The following is a 14,196-nucleotide window of genomic DNA, read 5'->3' as shown; positions in this document are numbered from 1 at the left end:
CTGGTATCTTCTTTCTGCCTCCTTGATGTCCTGATGGAACTTCTCTCCCATCTCTTCATTAACAGCCCCAAGATTTTCCAGAAATTGATCGAGATGTGAATGAAGGAAGTGCAGTTTCAAATTCATTCTATGCAACTCTTTCATATCACCCAACATCGTTTTCACTATTGTTTCGTATTGTTCATCCTTTACATCCCCTAGGAACTTCATTATGACGTCTCTTATCGAATTTCATGCATCAAGTTCCACGGCATTCATCATCTGTTCAAAGTTTCTGTCTTTTAGAAGCTTTCTAATTTGTGGTCCATTAAAATGAACTCCTTAACTTTTGTATTAGATAAATGTGGAAATTTTCTTGCAATGTACTTGAAACAGGGGCTAGTTTTGTCCAAACCGGGCGAGTTGGGCGTGCGTGTAGAGGCGCGCGGCTGTGAGCTTGCATCCGGGAGATAGTAGGTTCGAATCCCACTATCGGCAGCCCTGAAAATGGTTTTCCGTGGTTTCCCATTTTCACACCAGGCAAATGCTGGGGCTGTACCTTAATTAAGGCCACGGCCGCTTCCTTCCAACTCCTAGGCCTTTCATATCCCATCGTCGCCATAAGACCTATCTGTGTCGGTGCGACGTAAAGCCCCTAGCAAAAAAAAAAAAAAAGTTTTGCCCAAGGCCTTAACGAACTGCTTCATGATTTCCAGTTTGATGTGTAGCGGTGGCAAAATATTTTTTGTGGGTCAACTAATAAATCATTTGTAACATTTGTAACATTTTTCACACCAAGTGTCAAAAGTTGTCTCTTGGGCCAGGAAGGTGTAGACAAGTGTTTGTCCCTAGCTCTGCTGTCCCATTCACATAAATAACAAGGGAATTTAGTGTGGCCTGCTTATTGTCCTAATACAATACCAAACACCTTCAAGTCACTACACATAATATCTCACCGGTGCTCATGATACTTGATTTTATCTAAAACGGTTTGCATTGTGATATATTGTAATTTTCTTTTAGTGAAACCGAATGTGCCACAGGAATCGAAGCTAGAATGTTTCCGTTATGAAGAAGTACAGCCTTTAAGCTCCTATTTTAGGAATCCACAAACAGCAGATTCGCTGTTATCACAAAGCAGCACTGTGCCGCAATGACACGTTTTCAGACAGTAAATGGCAAATAACACGAAAACTAGATGTGATACAATAGGACCAATGACATTTATGAAATCAGGAGACCTTATTTAGTTAAAATCATGTATCAGATGCTTTGCCGCAAAAATCATGCTGGGTAGTGTTATAGAATGGTTAAATTATTCTTCCAGTTCTCTCAAAAGAAGAGAACTGTGTATTGCAAACCGGAAACGTTCTCTAATAGCATAAAGTTAAAGCGGAACCTGTGAAACGTTGGAACGGAAAATTACTTTCACAGAATTCAGTGGACAATTTATATCATTTTAACGATAAAATTATCTACTATGAAAGGTTAATTGTTTACATATTTTGTTTTCCAGATTATTGAAGCACTAAGAATGTTACCGTGTCTATACTCTAATTCTAAATATGTATAAATATGTATAAGCCTACTTCTGGCTGTTGCTATTTCTACATCTGTTTCTTGGTATAAGCTACAACAAATTGTAGCTTCTGTTGATGTCTCAGTATTATTTAAGTATTAAAGCTACTGAGGGTTGAGTTGTGTTGAGTAATGACATTCAGTGCGTCTAACTTTATCCTCAGCATCAGTTGTACTGCAATAGCACTTTCTGCTCAGTGAAAAAAGCAATGGGGAACTATCTGAACACTCACAATACGTCTTATTATAGCGACACATCGGTTTTTGTTGTAACTCTAAAACGGCATCGCCTTCGGATGTGCTATTTGTGAATACAACCACCCCCAAGCTGATAACTAAGTATAAAGAGAGGCATGCTAATTTTTGAAGTTACCAGGGGGTATATTGTTTCCTTCAGTCGTGTCTCTCCGGGAGTAGGAGCGCGGACCTCTCGGAGAATCAACCGTGTCTCACATGAAGACTCCCTCGATTTGTCTCAGCTATTTCGTTCATGTTCAATAAACGTGCTGGCCATGGCGTTAATTTTGACCGGTTCAATTTGCAAGACGTAAATCTCATCCAATTTTGAGAAAATAGGGTTGCAAGATTTTAGGAGTCCTTCACAGTCCAGCACTCTGCTTCACAAGCTCGTGATCCAAGGATACAAGCTCGATTCCATAGTTTTATGGGTTTGATTCAACGTCTAGTTTCTACATTATGTGCATTACAAGCACATGTGCGCAGTAATATGTGTTTAACTATATAGACCAATTAATGTTCCGTAGCGGGAAATTGGAATATGAGTGCCTTATTGTTAAACATTGACTGTTTGAAGAGTAACGTAGGTACCGCCAAAACTCATAATTACGAGTTTGGTAACATTAAGGAATACTCATCATCTGGGTCACTTTTGTTTCATGTTTGACCGAGCTCGATAGCTGCAATCGCTTAAGTGTGCCCAGTATCCAATATTCGGGAGATAGTGGGTTCGAACCTCACTGTCATCAGCCATGAAGATGCTTTTCCGTGGTTTCCCATTTTCACACCAGGCAAATGTACCTTAATTAAGGCCACGGCCGCTTCCTTTCCACTCTTAGCCCTTTCCTGTCCCATTGTCGCCGTAAGACCTATCTGTGTCGGTGCGATGTAAAGCAACTTGTAAAAAAAAAGTTTTATTTTTGGGTAAACCATTGTGACCAAAGCACTCACAACATCTCCTTTTCACGTCTTCCTTGATGTATTCGTTAATGTAATTTATAGCATGGTATATGTATTTGCAGGAGTTGTATTTTGACAACTGATAGCTAAACGAGCCAGAGTGGTACTGATCATGAAAAAATGGAAAAAATAATTTGTATGGTATCTGGCCAATCGAACAAAGGCCGTGTCTTCGCATCCACAGGAGTTTTACTGTAAATAATAAACTCACGAATACGCCGTGGAAACGAGATTCGTTCTGTAGATTACAATTTTGTGAAGGGAAGAGCTTACCCGTTGTGCCAAATGTTCGTTGTGAAAATTTGTCCTGTATTGGTCTCTGAAGCAAATTAGAAGTGTTCAAATTCAATCTTAACGGAAATGGGTGAAATTTGCACCTTGCAGTTTGAACCGGTGAAAATTTTTTCCATGGCGTACACGTATATTAAAAATCAATTAAATCGGTGGAGGCTCTTTGACAAGATCTTCTTGTCAGAGTGAAAAATGAGCCACGTAGAGGTCGTTCAGTCTCTATGAGCGTAAGCTACGAACTTCTGTTAATTTTTCAAAAATTTGCAATTCTTGGAACTTTTTGTTTTTTGTTTTGAGCAACATGAAATTAGACATTTGATTACTCTCAAAGCGGAAGGGGGTGGGGGGGGGCGGACTTTAAAGGGGCATTACATTTTATCTCAGTGCAATGATGGAACCCCAGGAAATTGGTGCGATATTGCTCATTAATGCACTTTTTGTAGGGAGGTGAGTGTGGGTTCACTCTATAATTCGGGATCATCAAACAGGAGACTTTAGACAAATGTTTTCGAAATTGCTAAAGCATTCGAAAGCGTTTTATAATTATTTAGGTCATCATTAAATTAGTGCATCAACATCTAAAATACGCATTACTTTCTTCATTGCACCCAAGTGACTTACATGAATAACCAGACGCTACTAAGTTAGGCCTACTTTATGCGAGACTCCGTGACGAGTTACAAGAGGGCAGAGCCGGTGAGCGTTACTGACATGTGGCCATGTATCCCGAATTACAAGAAGTCTAGTCTGAAGGTGTCGAAGAGTTTCTCGTTTGAATACCAAGACTTCTCTTCCCCGACACCCAATTCAAGCCCTTTCCCATCCATGCGTTGCCGAAATCCTTTGATTTTTTTTGGTATTTTGCTTTACGTCACACCAACACAGATAGGTCTTATGGTGACGATGGGACAGGAAAGGCCTAGGAATGGGAAGGAAGCGGGCGTGGCCTTAATTAAGGTACAGCCCCAGCATTTGCCTGGTGTGAAAATGGGAAACCACAGAAAACCATCTTCAGGGCTGCTGACAGTGGGATTCGAACCCACTATCTCCCGGATGCGAGCTCACCGCTGCGCGCTCCTAACCGCACGGCCAACTCGCCCGGTATCCTTTGATGTGCTAGCGCGATGTTAACCTACTAGGAATAAAAAAGTAAAAAAAAGAAGGTTGGATATTTTTTGTACATGTGCTTTCAATTCTTGTTGTAGACCTCACAGGATATTATAACAGTCGCCCTTCCACTACTCTCTGTCACTCCAGTTCTCACAAGGAAAGTGCGGAGTAAATGGACATATAACGCTGTCACAAAACAATGTAGGCATCAAGATGGCAGTGACTTACATGATGTTCGCGTGTAATATTCTCGCTTGGAACAATTGAATAATCCGTAATTCTTAAAATTTACCGTCTGAAGCACCAGAGTGAAGCTGCTAAGTACTTTTGTAGTGACTGTCGTTTTAAATCTGCATTTTGGAGATTAGTATTTATTAAAGGATCAATCTCATACCTATAATCTCATCCTGTTAGCTTTCCGATAATGGCCGCCTCTGTTGATGGAAGTCGGCAAGATTTTTCTAACTCATTGAATCTAAATAATGAAAATCAGAAAGTTTCAAGTAACCTCATGAATCGACAGGATAAAGAAAGCATAATTCCCACCCTTAACGGTGAACCTGGTAACCTCATGACAACCTTTAATACTGTTCCTAACACACTTAACCAGTCTCCTAACAATCCAAGGTTAAATTACTCTGCAGCAATGCAATCCTATCCTACCAAAGATCAAGCTATTGTTATTGAATCTTGTATTGGTATTAGTATACGAGAGTACATTCTAGCAATTGGAAAAGTGACTAACCCTAGTAACATCCGATTTGTCTCACGGATATCTAATGGAAGAATACGTATCTTCCTTGCAAGTCAAAAGTGTGTTGAAAAATTAATTTCAAAACATCCCAAGATTCTCATAAATAATGTTTCCTTGGAAATAAGACCTCTCCTAACTAAAAACAAACGAGTTATTCTATCTAATGTTTGTCCTGTGATTCCTAATATTGTTATTGAAGAAGAATTTCTCAAACTCGGCATTAAACCAATGTCAAAGATATCACCTATTAGAGCAGGTTTAACAATCCCTGGATTTTCTCACATTCTCAGTTTTCGGAGACAGATTTATGTTCTAAATGAATAACAAACTTTCAGACTCACTCCAAATCGAATATGAGGGTAACAATTACTGGATTTATTTATCCTCTGACACACCCACCTGCTTTCTTTGTAAAACTGAGGGGCACTTAGCTAGAAACTGTTCTGATAATGATGAAATAATAAATGAAGACTCTTCATTAAATCAAAACAGTCATTCTCTTGGCAAGATCAATCTAACGGAATTTCCCCAACTAGTAGAAACACAAAAAATTAAAGCAAACTCTCAAGAAAATATTACCTGTACTCCCTCGCAAACTACTCTTCAGACAACTGCTACATCTCTCCAGTGTTCTCAAAATCAAAACTGTGGGCATTTACCCTCCGTCGAAACGACTCTAACCCCTCCTTTGGAATGTCCTCAAAACCCCCCATGTGTTCATCTTGCTGGATCAAAGAGGCCAATATCACTATCTAGCAGTGAAACCACAGGCAAAAAAGATCTTGATTTTAAGAAACCTCCCTTAACAACTGAACCTAAGATAAGTGAACAGGCAGGGAAACACAAGAGAAAACAAACTTACAAGAAACCAAAGACAGAAAAAGAAAGCACAACTATTAGTGATATGCTTAAGCCAATTAAGCAAGTTCTAGAAGCCAACCCTCAGTTACCTACAACTCCAATCCTTTTTTGAAAACAGTATTGGAGTTAATGACATAACAACAGTAGCTTCCAATTACACCAAGATCTAGAGGGTTTAGCCCAAGCCCTTCAAAAACTATATCCATACTACACTGAAAAATCCATTAAGAACAGGAGTATTCGAATAGTCAAGAAACTGCTTAAGGCTAGCAGTGAAAACCGAGATGAAGCAGTTAACAGTTTGGTTCCAGATTACTCGAGCGATGACTCTACTTCCCTCACATAATTATGATAAAATTCCCTCTACACCTGCTTGTCATTCTTATGACTATAACATTACTTCAATGGAACCTCAACAGTTTTCGATCACAGCGAGAGTATTTACAACTTCTACTAAATAAACATAAGCCTTCAGTTTTCTGTCTACAAGAAACTAACTTTAGAGAAAACTTTGTTTCCCATTTAAGACAGTTCAACGTACATTATAAAAACCGAATTAATCCAAATCATGCAAGTGGAGGCGTAGCTACTTATGTTAAAAATAATTTGCACCATCAAGAGGTTCCTTTAACTACTGACTTAGAAGCAGTCGCACTTTTATTATACCTACCACAAGCTATATGCGTATGTAATGTTTATTTTCCTACGAATAGTACATCTCACGCTGATGATTTAGAAACCTAATACCCCAACTCCCCAAACCCTTCATTTTGATGGGTGATTTTAATAGCCACAACAGTTTATGGGGTAGTCGCAATACTGATGCAAGGGGGAAAGAAATAGAGAAGATACTAGATGAATTTACTCTAGTATCATTGAACTCAGCTGCTCCACCCCGTTTTGATATAGCACACGGAACATACAGTAGTATAGATTTAACTATATGTACGCCAGATATAGCTGCACTATTTAACTGGTCCATTTATTCAACTCTACAAGGAAGTGACCACTTCCCCATCATAATTAACGATGGTCAAAGTTCTCCATACAACACACTAAAACCCCCAATACTGTAAATGGAATTTAAATTAGGCAAATTGGCAATCATTTAGAAAGACTGTAAATAACTATTTAAATGATCTAACTCCAACAAATAAATTTCCTTCTAAGAACATCAATGATATTGTTCAAGACTTCACTGAAGTGATAATTAAATCTGCTGACCAGAGTATCCCGAAAACAACTCCTATGCCCTTCAATAAAACGGTTCCCTGGTGGAATGACTCCTGTAAAGAGGCTATCAAAAAATAAAAACCGTGCTTACTACCTGTACAAAAGAAATCCCACGCCTGAAAATAAAATCAATTTTCAGAAATATCGAGCAATAGCACGAAATAAAATTAAGTAAGAAAACCTCCTGGTTAACATTCGTCGCCTCCTTAACCTCCCAAACTTCACAAAAAGTTATGTGGAATAAAATCCAAAGAATAAGTGGTAAATACAATAAATTCTGTATTACTTCTCTAAGAGATCCAGCCACTGGGACAATTGTAAATAAACCTCAACAAATAGCTGATCAACTGGCTAAATCATTTTCAAACATCTCTAGCGATAACAATTATGAACCTGAATTTCTTCACAACTCGAGATCCAATAGACTTAAGTGAAACTGTACCTACACTGAACTATGCTTATAATGATACTTTACAGTTACAAGAAATTGTTACAGAACTCAACAAATGCGGCAGATCTAGTCCTGGCCCAGACACCATTCCATATGAATTTTTAAAACAGCTTCCACATAGTGCACTCAATTATCTACTTGCTATTTTCAACTATATATGGAGTTCCAAACTATTTCCAGATCAATGGCGTTGTGCTATTGTAGTGCCTATACTCAAACCAGGAAAGGACATTTTGATCCCAGATAATTATCGTCCCATCGCCTTGACAAATACAATGTGTAAACTAATGGAGAAAATTGTTAACAAGAGATTACACTGGTATTTGGAACATATACACTTTTCTAGTGATGCACAAAATGGTTTTCGTAAAGCACGTTCAACAACAGATACTCTGATATGTTTAGAATCAGAAATCCGATAAGCTTTCCTGAATAATCAGCACCTCATAGCTGTTAATTTAGACATTGTGAGCCATATGACATGGTGTGGAAAGACTATCTAATTGAAACATTGATGAAACATAATATTTCAGGAAACATGCTTTACTTCATTTATAATTTCCGTACAGATCGCCGAATTCAAGTCAGGACAAATGGAACTCTTTCACATGAAGTAACCATTGACAATGGAGTTCCCCAAGGATCAGTCATCAGTGTCACATTACTCCTCGCTGCAATAAATGGCATTGTCTCCAACATTCACCTACCAGTAAAGGCTTGCCTTTTTGCAGATGATTTGACTATACTAAGTGCAGGAAGAAATAAACTAACTACTCAACAGCTACTTCAAGAATCAATTGATAATATCCAAAAATGGGCTAAAGTTACACGGTTCAATTTTTCCAAAACTAAAACCAAATGCATACTCTTCTCCAAATGTAAACATACTGCACAAGACCCTGAGATATACATGGACAATCACAATATTGAAACAGTAACAACTATGAAAATCTTAGGAGTTTTATTCAACACTACGTTAAGTTGGATACCTCACCTGAAAAACCTTAAAGATGACTGCTTGCGAAGGCTGAACATAATGAAGATCCTGGCAGCAAAGAACTGGGGGCAGACTACCAAGTGCTAATGAACACGTACAAAGCCATTATTAGGGCTAAATTAGACTATGGCAGCATTGTAAACAATTCCGCAAGAATGTCTTCACTCAAACTCCTTGATTCCATCCAGTCCTCAGCTCTTCGAATTGCTCTAGGAGCCTTCCGTACCAGTCCAGTAGCCAGCATTCAAATAGAAGCAAATGAACCACCACTCGCAATTAGACGTAGACAACTAAGTTTGACTTACGCGCTCAAGGTAGCGACTATGAGTGAATCAAGAATTAAGTTGCATGCTTTTCCTAACAAGCACCACGGTACACACATTAAACCAGGATCACAACCACAGCCCTTCAATGTCAGAATAGCCAAGTTTCTTAAAGAATTAAATTTAAATATCCCTCCAATACTCCCCGCAGACAACTCTCTTAATGTCCCACCATGGACTATTACCCTTCCAACAATTAACTTTGAAATAAATTACAGTGTCAAAGATGATATTGACAGATCTCACTACTACCAATTATTTCTTGAAATTTCTGATAAATACCCAAGACACTGCAATCTATACTGATGGATCAAAATGTGAGGAAAGAAATGGATCTGGGTTTATATATCCTAAACGTACCATGCTATACCGACTGCCTGACTACTATACTGTCTTCTCTAATGAGCTGTACGCAATAGAGCAGGCTATGCTACATATTTTAAAAACCAGCACCTGCAATAACTCCATCATTTTTTCTGATTCAAAATGTGCATTAAATGCAATAGAAAGTCCATCATTGAAACACATCCTTGTACAAGAAATACAACTATTGTTTAACAACATCATGAAAGAAGGTAAACAAGTCATCCTTGTGTGAATACCCTCTCATAGAGGTATTCAAGGCAATGAATCTGCTGATCAAGCAGCTAAAGACTATACTTACCTCCCGCTAGCCGATTTAACAATAGCTACCCCTCACACTGACATTATTGCCTATGCTAAAACAAAATTATACCAACAGTGGAATATAAAATGGCTTCAAACTTCAAACAGCAAACTCCACGAAGTAACAACGGAATCTACAGTACAACACTATCTTCACAACCTTCACAGGCAAGATCAAGTCCTAATATCTAGAACACGGATCGGCCACTCCATGATAAGTCACAGCTACCACCTTGAGAAGAAACTGCCTCCCATCTGTACAGCATGCAATAGTGTGTTGACTGTGAAGCACATCATTACAGACTGTTCACTGTATGACAAATGGCGCCAGTACCACGGTATACCTAAGGACATTAAGGGGGTACTCTCATCTCCTTCACTGTGCAAACAAATTATCAAGTTTTTCAAAGACACTGGTCTGTATTCAAAAATTTAACTGTTCAGTTTAAAATACCAAAATCTTTTATATTCTTTCGTTCTTCACTCTACTGTAATTTAATGTATATTCTTCAGTTAGAAGTCACGATAAGACCTTAGAGTTAAAGTGACTCTAAATTGACTTAATAAAAAAATTGTTGAAAGGATAATGGACTAAAGCACCCTACTTCTTATCCCTGAAGAGTGATATCTTCCACCTACCTGAAATCCCAGAATTCGGCGCTAGACGGGTGGAGAGTGACATGCTTTTTGGACCAAACGTTCCCCCGAGAATTTCCTAACCACACATCATATCCAGCGTCGGCGAGTATGTAACCTGGAACAAAACACGGACGGTTTAAATCGTTCGTTTTGAAAGTGTGATGTTCGGCATGTTGAAGGAAATAAATTACAGGACGAAAGAAAGAAAGAATGAAAGAAGAAAAAAAAGGAAGAAAGAAAATTTAGAGGCGATAATTCTATGAGAGTTGTGAACAGCATATGTGCATCAGTCGAATTGAAACATAACGTACAAACCGCGGTTGTCTTGGATGGCCAATTGCATTCACGACGATGAATGCACTATTCAAATAGAACATTAGTGTAGGTTAATTGTCCGGCTCCTTGGCTGAATTCTCAGAGTACTGGTCTTCGGTTCAGAGAGACCTGTGTTCGATTCCTGGCTGGATAACTCCGTATGGTTAATTCATCTTAGGGTATTTCTGTTAGTCGTAATGCACGTCTTTTCATCTTCACCAAGCACATTAAACTTCCAACCGGCAGAGAAATACACAATAGTGAATAGCTCCCTCCACTTTGGGGTGGTGTCTGGAGGAATATCCGGCTGTAAAACTTGGCGAAATCCACAGGAAGTATTGTCTTCAGGAAAATGGGAAAGTGGGAAAGGGACAAAAGAAGATTACCACTTTTCCCTGCTAGGATGGGAGGGAAGGAAGGAAAGAACGAAGGAAGGAAGGAAGGAAGGAGGGAAGGAAGGAAGGAAGGAAGGAAGGAAGGAAGGAAGGAAGGAAGGAAGGATGAAAATTATATGAATACTAGAGGTGATACCCGTGCTTACTGTTTCGAGCCACCTAGTCTTATTCGTCGCTCCAGTCTTGTGTGTGTGTATGTGTGTGTGTTTTCAAAGGAGGCGGGATGCCTCGTTCATCATCGAGCAGTACATCAGCTCAAGGTGATCGCAGTCCTGGTTTAATTAAGTCATTGTCTTTCACGGCTAGCTCTAAGGGAAGGTTTCAAATCTTAAGAAAGTAAGGAACTTAAATTTTCCTAAAATGTAAATTTTCAATCTTCTAATGTTAATGTCAAACTAGCCTAAGAAACTTAACCATAATCAGGGAATCGAGAGTGCGGTACCCTCTCGAAACACCTTCGAGTTGATTTTGAGGTGGCTATGATTTTGTAACCGTTTTCTGTTTGTAATCTGGTAATTTAAATATTCTCTTCATCTAGTTACCTCAGTAGCATAGGCTTAGCCTCTGTATTTTCGGGCCACAAGCCCAACTAGGGTTTCAACCATTTAATTATAAACTTCTAATGCTAAGCTAGTAGTAAGTTCAACCTATAGTACTGTAAGCTGTAGTGTTAAGCACTGGGAAATACTTCAGTACTGTGTGAATTTGTATGTGATGATGATGGATTTAGAATTTTAAACTTAAACTAGTAGTATTTCTTGTAACAATTTCTCTCCAGGGATTTGCTTGTTGTAGTGTTGTTCTTGTAGGGTAATTATGTTTTTTAACATTACCTTATTAACACTGTAATGTTAAGTTAGTAATATTTTGCTAGGGGCTTTACGTCGCACCGACACAGGTAGGTCTTACGGCGACGATGGGATAGGAAAGACCTAGCAGTTGGAAGGAAGTGGCCGTGGCCTTAATTAAGGTACAGCCCCAGCATTTGCCTGGTGTGAAAATGGGAAACCACGGAAAACCATCTTCAGGGCTGCCGATAGTGGGATTCGAACCTACTATCTCCCGGATGCAAGCTCACAGCCGCGCGCCTCTACGCGCACGGCCAACTCGCCCGGTAAGTTAGTAATAAGATCAACCTATAGTACTGTGAGCCGTAGTGTTAAGCACTGGAAATACGTAAGTTGTGTATGAAATTTTATACGATAATGCTGAATCTAGAATGTTAAAACAGTAGTATTTCTTGTAACATTTCTTTTTTTCCGTGGAATTGCTTGTTGTACTCCAGTTGTTGTTGTTGTTGGGTAGTTATCTTGTAAGTTTACTTTATTATCACTTGTAGTGTTAAACTAGTAGTAAGCTCAACCTATAGTATTGTAAGCCGTAGTGTTAAGTACTGGAAATACTTCAGTTGTGTGTAAATTTGTAGATGATGATGCTGGATTTGGAAAATTAAACTAGTCGTATTTCTTGTAACATTTGCTTTCCATGGAATTGCTTGTTGTACTCTTGTTGTTCTAGCTGTTGTTGTTGGGTAATTATGTTTTAACCTTACTTTATTTGTACCGAAAGGTACGATTTAAATGAACCGCCTTGCAGAATGCGATCTTCAATCTAAAACTTGCAACACCTCGTGCAAGAAATTTGAACTTTTGTCAACAGATGTCTCTACTACAAATTTCTGTTATGCATTCTGGTGTGAAGATTGGCTACTTAAATGATAATTTTGTGTTCCTAGGTTTCCTAAACTGAATTGATGAATCTTTGTTTTTGGTGTGCTTGTGTTTACAACACTTCTTTCTCTTCCCGCCAACTTAAGATGTTGGCCAATAAGAAATTTTGTATATATATTTAATTTTCAGTCAATAAGAATTTTCTTGTATCTATTTAAATTACCCAAATAAGATTTGGTAGTGTGTCGGGCCTTAGACCAGAGTTTTCTGGATCCTTCCTCTCCGGTTTAAAAGCTGGCACTTTTTCGAGCCACCTGCTCTTATTCGTCACTCTAGTCTAATTCGTGTGTGTTTACAAAGGAGGCGGGATGCCTTGTTCATCATCGAGCAGTACATCAGCTCAAGGTAATGGCAGTCCTGGTCTTTGACAGCTAGCTTGAGGGGAAGGTTTCAAATCTTAAGAATGTAATTTCAATTTTTCTGAAATGTAAATTTTCAATCTTCTAATGTAAATTTCAAACAAGCCTAAGAAACTTAACCGCACTCAGGGAATAGAGAGTGCGGTACCATCTCGGATTCTCCTTCATGTTGATTTTGAGGTGACTATGATTTTGTAACCGTTTTCTGTTTGTAATCTGGTAACTTATATTCTCTCCATCTAGTCACCTCAATAGCATAGGCTTAGCCTCTGTATTTTTGGGCCACAAGCCCAAATAGTGTTTTAACCATTTAATTACAAACTTCTAGGAGTGCAAGAATTCACTTCCGCACAATTTTGATTTTTGAGGCCAGTAATTGAACCTGTTGTTTTTCCACAAAGGCCCAGTAGAATGGTTATTCGATACCCCTGTTAAATTCTAATTATTCCCTTAATGTAAATATATTAGGGGCAGGGCCTCTCAAAAGCCCAAAATCTCACGCGTGCAGATAGAGGCGCAAGAGCTCCGTGCACTGTGCATCGCTGTCGCTCGGCATGGCTCGGATCAACGCTTCGTCTCTGGGCTACTCGGCTAAGCTCGGCTCAACTCGCCTATGCTCGGCTCAAGTCAGCCTGGATTTGGAGCGCTACGGCGCAAGTGGGGCAGAGGGAGACAGGCGGAGCGAGCGAGACAGGCGTGAGGAAAGAGAGAGTAAGCGCTATTGCTCCAAATCGAGGAGTGGGGGATCTGCACTCTGTTCAACCAAGCCAAGTCGTCTCTTGCACCGTGCACAGTGCATGCACCACGCGCATGCACCCTGAGAGGCTCTGTATTAGACTGTTAAGCCTAGAAGACAGCTAATACTGTTTGTTAAATGTAGGTTGTACCTAGAGAGGCTTTGAGAGTGTAAAAATTATAGAGCAAATATGCTCTGGTTATAAATGTTAAAGTTGAACGGTGCCTTTAAAAGGCCTTAAAGTTATAAGGTTCGGAGCGCAGTCTCCTACACAAACTGGTAGAGCAAAGAGGCTCTGATCATGAGGTAGAAGGTATTGGGCGATCCGTCTCCTTGACGTTTTTTGAAAGGAGCCGTAGTGTTCTTGAAGAGTGTATAATTAGGGAGCTTAAAGCTAACAGTTGTTAATTCAGGTTTCTCGATTGTTACCCCCATATTACGACCTTTTGTACCTGAATTTTGTAAAGTCTTATTTCTAAGAAAAGAAGAAAGATAGCTGAGATAGAAATATAAACATAACTTTAAAGTTTTAAATCAATTTTCTGAATGTTCGATGTTGGTCCATTCATTCCCGCACATTCT

The 14,196-nt window shown here is 39.1% G+C and overlaps 1 protein-coding gene across 3 annotated transcripts in view; it reads right to left on the bottom strand.

Annotated features, from left to right (window-relative positions):
* The window catches only part of LOC136867308 (lipase 3), a 174,444-nt gene that overhangs the window by 135,285 nt on the left and 24,963 nt on the right, over window positions 1-14,196 (bottom strand). For all 3 annotated transcript variants that reach the window (XM_067144466.2, XM_068226701.1, XM_067144465.2), the window contains one exon: window positions 10,080-10,194. In XM_067144466.2, coding sequence (XP_067000567.2) covers window positions 10,080-10,194 — 115 coding nt within the window. The remainder of the gene's footprint in view (window positions 1-10,079; window positions 10,195-14,196) is intronic.

The sequence above is a fragment of the Anabrus simplex genome, chromosome 3 (genome assembly GCF_040414725.1).
Source record: "Anabrus simplex isolate iqAnaSimp1 chromosome 3, ASM4041472v1, whole genome shotgun sequence".
Taxonomy (NCBI): Eukaryota; Metazoa; Arthropoda; class Insecta; order Orthoptera; family Tettigoniidae; genus Anabrus; species Anabrus simplex.
The sequence above is the reverse complement of the archived record's forward strand: the minus strand, read 5'-3'. Positions and strand labels throughout refer to the sequence as shown.